A 12,732-nucleotide genomic window follows, 5' to 3' on the forward strand; every position below is an offset into this window, starting at 1 on the left:
ATGGTGGCCTTCATCCTTTGGAGCCTTGCCTAAACCAACCACGAAGGTGAGAAACTTAGGCGTAATTTTTGACGATAACTTGAACTTTATGGCTCATGCCAACCAGACGGCCTCCACGGCGTTTTACAAACTACGCCTGGTAAAAAAGATCCTTCCATTTCTCCCCAAAAGTGTAGGCAAGACATTAGTTAGCGCCCTTGTCCTGTCTGCATTAGATTACTGCAATGGCTTGTTTGCCAATGCCCAAATCAGGGTCATAAAGAAAATGCAGACAGTACAGAACGCAGCGGCCAGACTTCTCTCGGATATCCCCAAATTTAAACCTATAACTGATACCTTGAGAAGCTTTCATTGGCTCCCTATCAGGAATAGAATTAAATTCAAGACATTGTGTATTGTTTATAAATCATTACACGAACAAGCCCCTCAATTCCTGAGAGACCACCTTACTCCATATATTCCTCCTCGGCCACTCCGTTCAGCCAAGCTGAACGATCTGGTAGTACCCCGGACTAAATTAGTCAACTGGGGAGACAGACGTTTCCTGGTTGCCGCCCCGAAATTGTGGAACACACTTCCTCAATCCATTAGATCCAGCCCAAATCTCCTGTCATTTAGAAAGAAGCTGAAAACATGGTTGTTTAACCTCTAAGAGCCAGAAGCCAAGCATAGGAGAGTTCACAATAGTACAGCGCCGAGACGCCTGCGGGCATTTGTTCGCGCTCTATGAAATATTAAAAATAAATAAATCCGCGTACATGCTTGTGACACATTGTGTCTGTGCACGTCTCTCTGTACCAGATCCGCATGCATGATTGTGACAGTGTCTGTGCACGTTTCTCTGTAATGGATCCGCGTGCATGATTGTGACTGTGTGTCTGTGTACGTCTCTCTGTGCCAGATCCGCGTGCATGCTTGTGATACCTTGTGTCTGTGCACGTCTCTCTGTACCAGATCTGCGTGCATGCGAGGGACACCTTGTGTCTGTGCATGTCTCTCTGTCCCAGATCCGCGTGCATGCGTGTGACACCTTGTCTCTGTGCACGTCTCTCTGTACCAGATCTGTGTGCATGGTTGTGACACCTATCTGTGCACATCTCTCTGTACCAGATCTGTGTGCATGATTGGAACACCTTGTGAGTGTGCTAGTCTCTCTGTACCAGATCCGCGTGCATGCTTGTGACACCTTGTGTCTGTGCACATCTCTCTGTACCGGATCAGCGTGCATGATTGTGACAGTTTGTGTCTGTGCACGTCTCTCTGTACTGGATCCGTGTGCATGATTGTGATAGTCTGTGTACGTCTCTCTGTACCAGATCCACGTGCCTGCTTGTGTCTGTAAACCTCTCTCTGTCCCAGAACCACGTGCACGCTTGTGACAGCATGTGTTTGTGCACATCTCTCTGTCCCAGATCCACGTGCATGCTTGCTACAGAGTGTGTCTGTGCTCGTCTCGCAGTACCAGATCCCCGTGCATACCTATGACAGATTGTGTGCATGCACGTCTCTCTGTACCCGATCTGCGTGCATGCTGGTGACACCTTGTGTCTGTGCACGTGTCTCTGTACCCGATCTGCGTACATGCTGGTGACACCTTGTGTCTGTGCACGTGTCTCTTTACCCGATCTGCGTGCATGCTGGTGACACCTTGTGTCTGTGCACGTGTCTCTGTACCCGATCTGCATGCATGCTGGTGACACCTTGTGTCTGTGCATGTCTCTCTGTACCAGATCAGTGTGCATGCTTGTGACAATGTGTGTGCGCGTGCGTGCCCCTCTGTCGTCCAGATCTCTATGCATGCTTGTGTGTTTGCTTTCAAGGAATATGTGAGTGGGTGCATCTGCGCACATCTCTCCATGCGTGCCTATACGTTTGTGGGTGGGTGTGTGTATGTATGTCTCGGTGTAAGGGGGCATGCATATGTGTCTCTGTGTATGAAAAGCCAGCTTACGTCAACACCTGCAAGGTGTGAGGTCACCAGATGCATAATGACCATGCCTGCAAGGGGCATCCACGGGCCCGTGCCTGCAAGACGCAGTCATGGCAAAGTGCCTGCAAGGCACAGGCACGGTCACGAGCCTGCACAGCGCGGTCAGGGCCACGAGCCTGCACGGCGCGGTCAGGGCCACGAGCCTGCACGGCGCAGTCAGGGCCACGAGCCTGCACGGCGCAGTCAGGGCCACGAGCCTGCACGGCGCAGTCAGGGCCACGAGCCTGCACGGCGCAGTCAGGGCCACGAGCCTGCACGGCGCAGTCAGGGCCACGAGCCTGCAAGGCGCAGTCAGGGCCACGAGCCTGCAAGGCGCAGTCAGGGCCACGAGCCTGCAAGGCGCAGTCAGGGCCACGAGCCTGCAAGGCGCAGTCAGGGCCACGAGCCTGCAAGGCGCAGTCAGGGCCACGAGCCTGCAAGGCGCGGTCAGGGCCACGAGCCTGCAAGGCGCGGTCAGGGCCACGAGCCTGCACGGCGCGGTCAGGGCCACGAGCCTGCACGGCGCGGTCAGGGCCACGAGCCTGCACGGCGCAGTCAGGGCCACGAGCCTGCACGGCGCAGTCAGGGCCACGAGCCTGCACGGCGCAGTCAGGGCCACGAGCCTGCACGGCGCAGTCAGGGCCACGAGCCTGCACGGCGCAGTCAGGGCCACGAGCCTGCAAGGCGCAGTCAGGGCCACGAGCCTGCAAGGCGCAGTCAGGGCCACGAGCCTGCAAGGCGCAGTCAGGGCCACGAGCCTGCACGGCGCAGTCAGGGCCACGAGCCTGCACGGCGCAGTCAGGGCCACGAGCCTGCACGGCGCAGTCAGGGCCACGAGCCTGCACGGCGCAGTCAGGGCCACGAGCCTGCACGGCGCAGTCAGGGCCACGAGCCTGCACGGCGCAGTCAGGGCCACGAGCCTGCACGGCGCAGTCATGGCCACGAGCCTGCACGGCGCAGTCAGGGCCACGAGCCTGCAAGGCGCAGTCAGGGCCACGAGCCTGCAAGGCGCAGTCAGGGCCACGAGCCTGCAAGGCGCAGCCAGGGCCACGAGCCTGCAAGGCGCAGCCAGGGCCACGAGCCTGCAAGGCGCAGCCAGGGCCACTAGCCTGCAAGGCGCAGCCAGGGCCACTAGCCTGCAAGGCGCAGCCAGGGCCACTAGCCTGCAAGGCGTAGCCAGGGCCACTAGCCTGCAAGGCGTAGCCAGGGCCACAAGCCTGCAAGGTGCAATGGCAGCCACGAACCTGCAAGGTGCAGTCACGACCACAGACACGGCCACGTGCATGCAAGGCGCAGTCACGGCCACGTGCCTGCAAGGCGCAGTCAGGGCCACGAGCCTGCACGGCGCAGTCAGGGCCACGAGCCTGCACGGCGCAGTCAGGGCCACGAGCCTGCACGGCGCAGTCAGGGCCACGAGCCTGCACGGCGCAGTCAGGGCCACGAGCCTGCACGGCGCAGTCAGGGCCACGAGCCTGCACGGCGCAGTCAGGGCCACGAGCCTGCACGGCGCAGTCAGGGCCACGAGCCTGCACGGCGCAGTCAGGGCCACGAGCCTGCACGGCGCAGTCAGGGCCACGAGCCTGCACGGCGCAGTCAGGGCCACGAGCCTGCAAGGCGCAGTCAGGGCCACGAGCCCTCAAGGCGCAGTCAGGGCCACGAGCCTGCAAGGCGCAGCCAGGGCCACGAGCCTGCAAGGCACAGCCAGGGCCACGAGCCTGCAAGGCGCAGTCAGGGCCACGAGCCTGCAAGGCGCAGTCAGGGCCACGAGCCTGCAAGGCGCAGCCAGGGCCACAAGCCTGCAAGGCGCAGCCAGGGCCAGAAGCCTGCAAGGTGCAATGGCAGCCACGAACCTGCAAGGTGCAGTCACGACCACAGACACAGCCACGTGCCTGCAAGGCGCAGTCACGGTCATGTGCCTGCAATGCGCAGTCACGGCCACAAACCTGTAAGGCACAATGACAGTCACGAGCCTGCAAGATGCAGTCATGGCAACCTGCCTGCAAGGCGCAGTCATGGCCATGTGCCTGCAAGGTGCAATGACAGCCACAAGCCTGCAAGGTGCAATCATGGCCACATGCCTGGTCAGGAAAACCTGCCTGCAAGGCGCAATCACGGCCACGTCCTTGCAAGGCACAGTCAAAGCCAAGACCCTGAAAGGTGCAGTCAAAGCCAAGACCCTGAAAGGTGCAGTCTCGACCACGAGCCTGCAAGGCGCAATGACGGCCACGAGCCTGCAAGGCGCAATGACGGCCACGAGGCTGCAAGGCGCAATGACGGCCACGAGCCTGCAAGGCGCAATGACGGCCACGAGCCTGCAAGGCGCAATGACGGCCACGAGCCTGCAAGGCGCAATGACGGCCACGAGCCTGCAAGGCACAAAGACGGACACGCCCAAGGGCAGTACCAGCAAATTGAAGCAAACACTTAAATCGCCAAGAAGTGAGGTGTAAACCACGATGATGATGTCCAACGTTTCCAAAAGAAAGGTACTGCTGTGGTTGGACCTGGAGGCGGTTTATGCCTGGTTCAACGTCACAATATGTGAATGTGCTTACATGGCCTCCAGAGCTGGCAGCTGGAGTCTACCTGTCCTGGAGACGGGTTGGCGGCTGATGGTCTTGATCTGAATTTCTCATTAAATGAATCTTGCTGGACTTGTGCCTTGTCGGTCAGCGACAAGGTCGCCCTGGGGAGAGAGGTGCCTGCCACAAACTTCCCTAAGAACTTGCATGCACAATGCAGATTTTATATATTCCAAAGAGGAGGGAGTGAGAAATGATATAGGGTTTTCTTATCTTCACACACATCTGAATGTTGAAAACAACTGGAGAGAAGCCAAACACATCTCTCTTTACCTGCCCGAGTGGGACACCCTATGGTGCTGCAAGGCCAGTGGCAAGCTTTATCATAGGGTCCTCGTCCAGATACCCAAGGATGTGTCTGGACGGGCTCAACCGTGATAACAGAGGGAGCTCTGCTGGTTATGGGTGGGATCCTAGATTTAAAATAGCATAAGGTGTCCTGAGAGCTACTTTTATTTTTATAGGGTACCCTGATGAGGTTAAGAACAGCCAGGGTTACACCAAAAGAAAGGAGCATCCTCTTAATCCCTGGGTCAGCATTCTTCAGCCATCGCACCAACGCCTCACCGGGGGTGTTGGCTTTTACCAGGACCTCGTAAGGATCCCCTATGCATCTTCAATACTTTCTGTGTGCGTTCAGTTTGTGAAACTCTTATTCACCATATTCACACATGCCATACATACCAACCCCTTTGGACTCTGTTAGTAATCCTCTTGTAGGATCCTATTGATAGCGCCATGAAGGTAAGCAGGCAGGCGGGCCTTGTACATCTTAGAACGCATTTTATCTTCTACATTCAGCCTACATGCATGATACCATCACCACAGCCATCTTGGATTGGGGAGTGCATAAGAAATCTGACAGATTTGACTGATTGTCATCAGGAATTCAATTGTTGAGAGAAGCAGTGGAGTATGCACACCAATAACCATTTGTAAGAGATTTACTCATTCTTACGCCAGGGCAGAGGTTAATTTACCTACTAGGTACTTTTATTAATAAATATTTTGGTCAAAGAGCCACAACAGAGGAGTACAATTTAGGACAGTGTCTGCTTATGTACAAGCCATGGAGGCAGGAGTACCTTTCCTTACAAACAGTTCATTAAAAGACCCTGGTTCTTCTCAGATCAAAGTGGATACAGAGCATCAAAGACATTTGTGTAAACAATGGGAGAAGTTGTTTGATTCATATCTTGTTGCCACAGATGGGGAGACATTTTTACCAGCCAGAACTCAGAGTGAGCAGCTTGATAATTAAGGGGAAGAATAAAAAACATACATGAGAGTAGGGATGAACTTTCCTTAGGTGATGTGGAAGGTCAACCAAAAGATGTATTTGAAAAGTCAGTTCTAATGCTAGAAAAGCATTTCATTACTCAAATTACGATTCTACGTATGATTTTGGTGCATTCACAAGCTCCCGAATTAGGGGACAACTTATGAGAAGTACCAAAAAACTCTTGGCTAAGAATCCAGAATTGATGGACAATGTTGAAATAGTTCACGGGATGGAATTTATCACCACTTGGATACACGACATTCGTGAGAATCAAAGCAAAGATTTGAAGGAAGCAATGGAGGGAACGAGTGAGCGGGTGAGTGAGTGAGTGAGTGAGTGGGTGGATGAGTGGGTGAGTAGGTTGGTGGGTGGGTGAGTGAGAGTACGCACTGTGTCAGCAGGTGACAAAGTGGAAGGCAGTGTGAAGAATGTGAGTGGTGAGGGTAAGAGATCTCCCTAGACCAAGCAAGGCAAGGGGGACGAAAAGTTCTAGATGAGGTAGCAGAAGTAATCTTCCCAACAATCTTGGGTGTTCTGACAAGAATGCCACCTGTTAGGAATGTGGAAAAATGGGCTATTTATGCCTGGATACGTAGGGGGGACAGGATTCAAAGTGCTGAGTGTGGTGCAGATGCTATAAAAAGAGATTTTATGTTTAAGAGATGATGGAGGTGTTGACTAGGCGGTGCTGAGCATTCCGGAGTGTGAGCTGACATTAGAGGCAAGAAAATGATGGAGTTGGGAGACTCAGGTTTGCCTAACTTACACCATGGTAGGTGACCAGAAATGGAAGAAGCACTTTGATATGGATGGTAAGGGGTTGCTGCCTGATAACATTATCCCAGTGGGGTACGGTGTGTCAAAACTGAATGTGCTTGGCTACACAATCATGAAGATTCAGGTCTATGTTGGTAGGCGCCACCACGGTAACACCACGGTGCCCCAGACACAGATTATTTGGCATCCAGTGCCAGTAATAGTAATGATATTTGCTAGGAATCTCCTGCTGCTTTTGAACGAGAGCTGGGAATGCTGTAGTAAACTGAGCATAAGATTGCGCTAAAAAATACTGTGCCATGTGTCCACAAGGTCAGGAAGGTTCCTAACACGATGCTCAGGCGGATCAAGGATGAGCTACTAAGGTTGTTGAAGCTAGGTGTCATAAAGGAGACTGAGTCCTCCGAATGGCTTTCCCCAGTCGTGTTGGTACCCAGGAGGGAGGGATATACGAATGCATATAGATGGGTTGGTAGCTTATGTTCTTGATCCGAACTTGCCATTACATTCATTGAGGTTCACTTGTGCCTCGTAGGCATCTTCCTTGGTGCTAACTTAACGGGTACTTAAAAGGAGAGGTAAGGAGGCACTTTGATCTGGGCATCTTCACCGCTAAACAGTAGGATTCAGATGCACCTCAACATGAGTTTTCGAGCACAATGAAAGCCTATTTTTCATAAATGTGGGCAAGTGCCAGAGATATGTTTGTTATGTTATGCATATTTGTACAGCGCGTTGATCACCTGTCAGGGTTTCCAGCTGCTTTGCAGGATGTTTAAGGAACTGTCTCCTTGGAGAGGCTGTTCAAAGAGCCATGTCTTCAGCTTCCTGCAGAATTCCAGAAGTGATGAGGCTTGGATGTGGTGTGGGAAGTCTCTCAAAGTCAAGGGGGGGGGGGGGGGGGGGGGGCAGAGGTTGTCATAAGTGTAACGGCTGTTGAGGTACACTAGGTCGGTGCTGTGCAGTGCTTTGCATGCAAGTGTGAGAAGTTTGAACAGGGTGGGTTTGTGTACACATTTAAGGTACTATACAACTCAAGCCCCACCCACCTAGGCAGTTGCAATTCCCTCGGCCAACCACCCAGGCATATCCGCTCCGCAGGACTTCAACTCGCACACATCCTGTGCATACACAGAGCCAGCTTAGTAGGGCAAGCATTCTCGAACATTGCTCCCAAAGCGCGGAACAACCCCCCACACCACGCCAGAGCCTCCTCTTCCTCTCTTCTAGAATTCCGCAAGAAGTTGAAGACCTGAGTTTTCAATTAACCAACCTACCACTGGCAGGGTTAGGCACACATACCTGCTCAGCGCCAGGATATGCTCATGGGTGATAGCACGCTTTACAAATATACATAACATATCAATCCCTGTCCTCTGATGTTCAGTGAGGCTTCATTTACCGAAGCTGTTCAGACATTCAGAGCACTGATAAGGTTCTTCTTTGATGTGAATTCTCTTATGTTAAGTGAGAACAGACTTCAGACTCTAGATTCTGAAGCATTCAGAGCTCTGACATTATTCTCTCCAGTGTGTGTTGGTTCGTGTTGAGTGAAATGGGGTTTTCAGACTAAAGCGTGTCTGGGATTCAGGGCACCGATAGAGTTTTCTCCAGTGTAGGTTCTCTCATGTTGATGGAGCCTGGCATTTATAATATTCAAAGCACTGATAAGGTGTTTTCCTCAGTGAGGCCTCTCTTTGTGAGACTGATCTTCTGACTGAAGCTTTTGTGACAGCCCGAACACTGAAAAGGCTTTTTTTCCAGTGCGAGATACACATACTTCAACTCATGCATATTAGTGGTTGTACTATTGCAATTTGGCCAATTTGTCTAAAAGCAGAATATTGTTGCAGCTTCCCACTGTGATAGCGCAAGAATATAAAAACCAGACATGCAGTTATCTACAACAATGAAAACAAGTCACTACTAGTAAACAGCTACCTTAGGCTTGCAACAACCACTGTAATCTGGTTCACAACATTGCACTCTTTTCTTCCCACTAACAACCAAGCCTTTCCAGACTGGGGCACTGGCCTCTTTATGGTGGGCTAAGCTACTCCCTTTTATATTGTTCTCCTACAACTTTCCATTTACAATACAAGCCAAACAAGCATTTCTTCACCTACAACACCATGAAAGCGTAACTCAAAACTTACGCCAACCATTTTACTGCCGACATAATGGTTCCCCACCTACCTTCAATCACAAATACCTTCACCACTGGAATCTCATACTAATGGCTCCACGCTCCTCACAGGCTCGAAATACCCGAAGAAATAAATATGAAGTATTGACTACTGAAGAAACCCTCTACTTCTTCAGGCAAACCTGAAAATGTATCGTTGCCATTTCTCCTTCTACACTGACACTTACCTTCTTTCCTACTGTATGCATCGCCCCTCTTCATCGATTTTCCTCATTTTCTGACTCCCGGGCCCATCCTTGACTCACAACTCATCCACCCATCACAAACTCTACAAATACCTGAAGAAGTCCTGTCTGACTGAACATGATAAAAAGACCCGAAACATCATCCCAATAACTGCTTCATAGCACTTCTGAACAGAAAATACTGAGACCATCACCCTATGCCTGCTATTGGTAGGTGGCTTATATGGAGCCATTGCCTGACAACGTAACAAAGAATAGAACCCTTCAGGCTCTACTCCAGTAAATCTCCCAAAAACAACTGAGGCAGTGTGTTCGAGGCCATCCTCAGCTCTCGGCGCATGCAATACACGGATGGAGATTCAACATTCTGACCAGATCTACAGTGGATCTTAAACTGCTTTGTTTTGCTTAGTGGAGAAGTGTGGCTCAATGCTTAGAGCGGCAGACCTTGATGCAGAACGCTGGCCAGGGACCAGGGTTCGATTCCCGCCTCGGCGGGTTTCGGGCTTAAATTCCTCTGACCGGATATTCTCGCCTCAGTGCCGATTCTAAGCATGGGTCCCACGCTGCAACTCTGGGCAATAGCTTGCTTAGTCTCCACAAAGGCCCCCTGATACACAAGGGATGCCTGGTTTCACCATGGGATGCCCAGGAGTGGACACCCCACAAGGAAAAGCCAGGATGGGTTCCCTTGTGGTAGGAGTACAAGCGCCGGGATGCCTCCGGGTCACTGTTCGCGCTATACAAATACGCCACATTTACATTTACATTCCCATGAATGAGGATTTGGAATTTATTGTTTTTACCAACATAACAACATGAGTAGACATTGCTGGCCACTGTTGTGATGGAAGGCTGTGATGAACAGAGAAGCGCAGATGACTAGAACATTCTATACGGCGGTAGAGAGTCAGAGCGGGTTCAAACATCAGGGAGAAGATACACAAGTCCATTAAACAACCCTAGTGTTTACGACAGAAGGAGACCACTCTTTACCTGCTTACAATGCTAGGCAGAAATGAAATTAGTCTGTACTTCTGTCAACAGAAAATATCTGGACAGCTTCCTCCTCTCACCTCTCCTTCAACTTCGCTAGGACCCAGCCCAGCTTTCTTGGACTAGGAATCATATATTTTTGCCTCTCCACAGAATACTGAGAAAAGAAAAGGAGAAACACGTGCCTCTCCACAGAATACTGAGAAAAGAAAAGGAGAAACATGCCTACAGAGACCATTAATCAATGTACATGCAAGAGACATGAGAGTGTACATACCTGCTGGCTTCGTGGCGAAGAGAACTTTTCCGGGAGCAACAGGAGTATCCCAGAATCCTAAACATAACCGTGAAGACGCTACCATCGGGGCGCTTTGTGATGAAGAACATCTTCCCACATAAGAAGACCAGGAGAGAAACTCCAACGCACACAGTGGGGATGATGTAGCCAATCAGGAAGCTGACATTCTGTTGAACGTATCCGATCCCACCCAGAGAAAGGATGGCGCCAACATTGATGCTCCAATAGAACCAATTAAAAAATGTGCGCGTGGCTTCCGAACCCCGATCTTTTACCTAGAGACAGAGGTACAAGAAGGCATTTGTGGCTTAGGAAATGTATAAGCATAAATCAGTACTCTATACAGGCGCCAAGAAGACGCAGCATTAGAGCACACAAAAATTCAAACATTTGATGCCTTCATTAACTGTAGTCATAAAAGTAACTTCTTTGAGGCCATTACAATTCCAATAGAAATGCATAGATATTTTACTATAAAACAACATAAAAGTCTCTTACTGCAGGTGTATAGCACAGCTAACTAACGGATGTCCGAGCTAAGATCCTTGCTGGATTTGTGGAGGTTGATAATACCACACAGCACCTATATGATACATTTTTGCTGCGAATAGATGATGAGCCCTGATGAAGTCAGTGATATTAATGCATCGATCTGACGAAACACGTGTTGGCTTCGGATTTAAGGGACTACTGATGAAACGAGGACCATAAGAATAAAGCGGTCTGGAACACAAGAAGAATTGAATGGACTCAATATTGTTGTACTTGACAATTATTATAGTGGTTGTGCTCAGGACTATTATTGAATTACATGCAGTATCTGTCACCGGTAATTCCAACTCCCCTGAATGATCAGACGTTTCCATGATTTCTGCTCCTAAACCAGAGACTCAAGGAACTCCAGAGGGGAGGAGGGTTACCGGATCACTGCACGTCCTGTCACTTCCAATCCACGGGGAGGGCAGCAGGACGATCGAAGCAGATATTACAAGGCGCTGGCGGGTGTCTGTCCTCCAGCAGATGGTACATTAACTTCCCACTGATGCTGCAAATGTACAAATCAGCGAGGCTGGGAGAGCACGGGGCTGCAGCCCTGCAGGACGGGTAAATTACCAGCACAGATGAGTCTGAATTGGCCTGACCTGCCGGGCGTCCGCTGATTGCCGCATAATGTCCCATTAGGAAGGAGCTCAGACTTCACTTCACATTATGTCCAGGAGACACCCTGGACCACCGCCTGACTCCAGAGGCTGCCGGCAGAGGGGTCCCTGCAGACCGGACATGTCATTACCTGCTCAGCAGCAGGCCTGGGGGCTAGTGAGAGGGGCTCTCAGCAGCACTGGACATAGCACTGCCCCCTGACCCCTTCTCTCCGGCATCCACCAACAATGACCCTTCAGTCCATCCCTGTTCTCAGATAGGGGGGGGGCGGAACCATGGCATCATGTATGAGAAATCCGAAGTCCGGCCCCAGAGGGATTGAAATCTTCCAGCTACAGAGTCCTGAGGCGTAACACTGGATTGAGACAGTGACAGCATCAAACTATGGGTCAGCTCTACCATCACCCTTTGTTTAATCAGCCTTTGGTCTATGAAATTAAACCTAGTCTTTTTTTTTTAATAAATCTGTTTTATTGAGAGAATCAACAGAAAACAATACAAAAAACACAAATGCAATAAGGAGCAGTTGTCAAGATGATCAAAGTCGCCCAGTTATGAAAACACAGTGAAATGCAATCAGTGCAATAGGTCGAGGACACCATCAAATAAATCATGGGCACACAAATTTGTTAAAATCTTACAGCGTCTCATTGTCAACATCAAGTGGGAGAGTGTCACTAAAGGGGGGTACAAAGGAAACCTCTGCTCATGTTCCAGGGGCCCCATATTTTAGTCCACTTGCCTGGGCATCCCCAGCTTTCATAAACCCCCCTTTCCCCCTGCATACACCAGTCCATGTCAGCCGCCCAGTCAGCAGATTTAGGCACAACTCCTCCCTTCCATGTTCTGGCGATGTTACTTTGCCACCATACAGCCCAACGAGAAGCATACTTGCTCAGTTTGTGACAGATCAGTGGCTTCCCAAATGTTCAATAGACAAAGTCAACATCGTCAAGCAGATCAAACCCTCATGCGAAGCCACTGACATCACACCCTCCCAAGATCTCTGCAACAAGCTCAGCACCTACTTCCACCAGAAGATCATGACCCTTTACGACAACTTCAGCGAGCCAACTATTGCCTTCACCCCTCCAACCACCACCACCAACTCCCCAACCATCACCACCTGGAACCCCGCATCCTTCGAACTTATCACCACCACCATGAAGAAAACTCACTCAGGAGCCTCTACTGACCCGTGCCCCCCGCATATCTTCCACAGAGCCTCCACGGCCATCGCCCCCAAACTACCCGCACCATCAACTCCTCCCTGGCC

The 12,732-nt window shown here is 51.0% G+C and overlaps 1 protein-coding gene across 1 annotated transcript in view; it reads right to left on the reverse strand.

Moving 5' to 3' along the window:
- LOC147663181 (solute carrier family 15 member 4-like) overlaps positions 1-12,732 on the reverse strand; it is a 316,719-nt gene that overhangs the window by 220,847 nt on the left and 83,140 nt on the right. Inside the window, exon 2 of the mRNA XM_086950612.1 lies at positions 10,275-10,570. Coding sequence (XP_086806738.1) covers positions 10,275-10,570 — 296 coding nt within the window. The remainder of the gene's footprint in view (positions 1-10,274; positions 10,571-12,732) is intronic.

This window comes from Lissotriton vulgaris, unplaced genomic scaffold (genome assembly GCF_964263255.1).
Source record: "Lissotriton vulgaris unplaced genomic scaffold, aLisVul1.2 SCAFFOLD_976, whole genome shotgun sequence".
Taxonomy (NCBI): Eukaryota; Metazoa; Chordata; class Amphibia; order Caudata; family Salamandridae; genus Lissotriton; species Lissotriton vulgaris.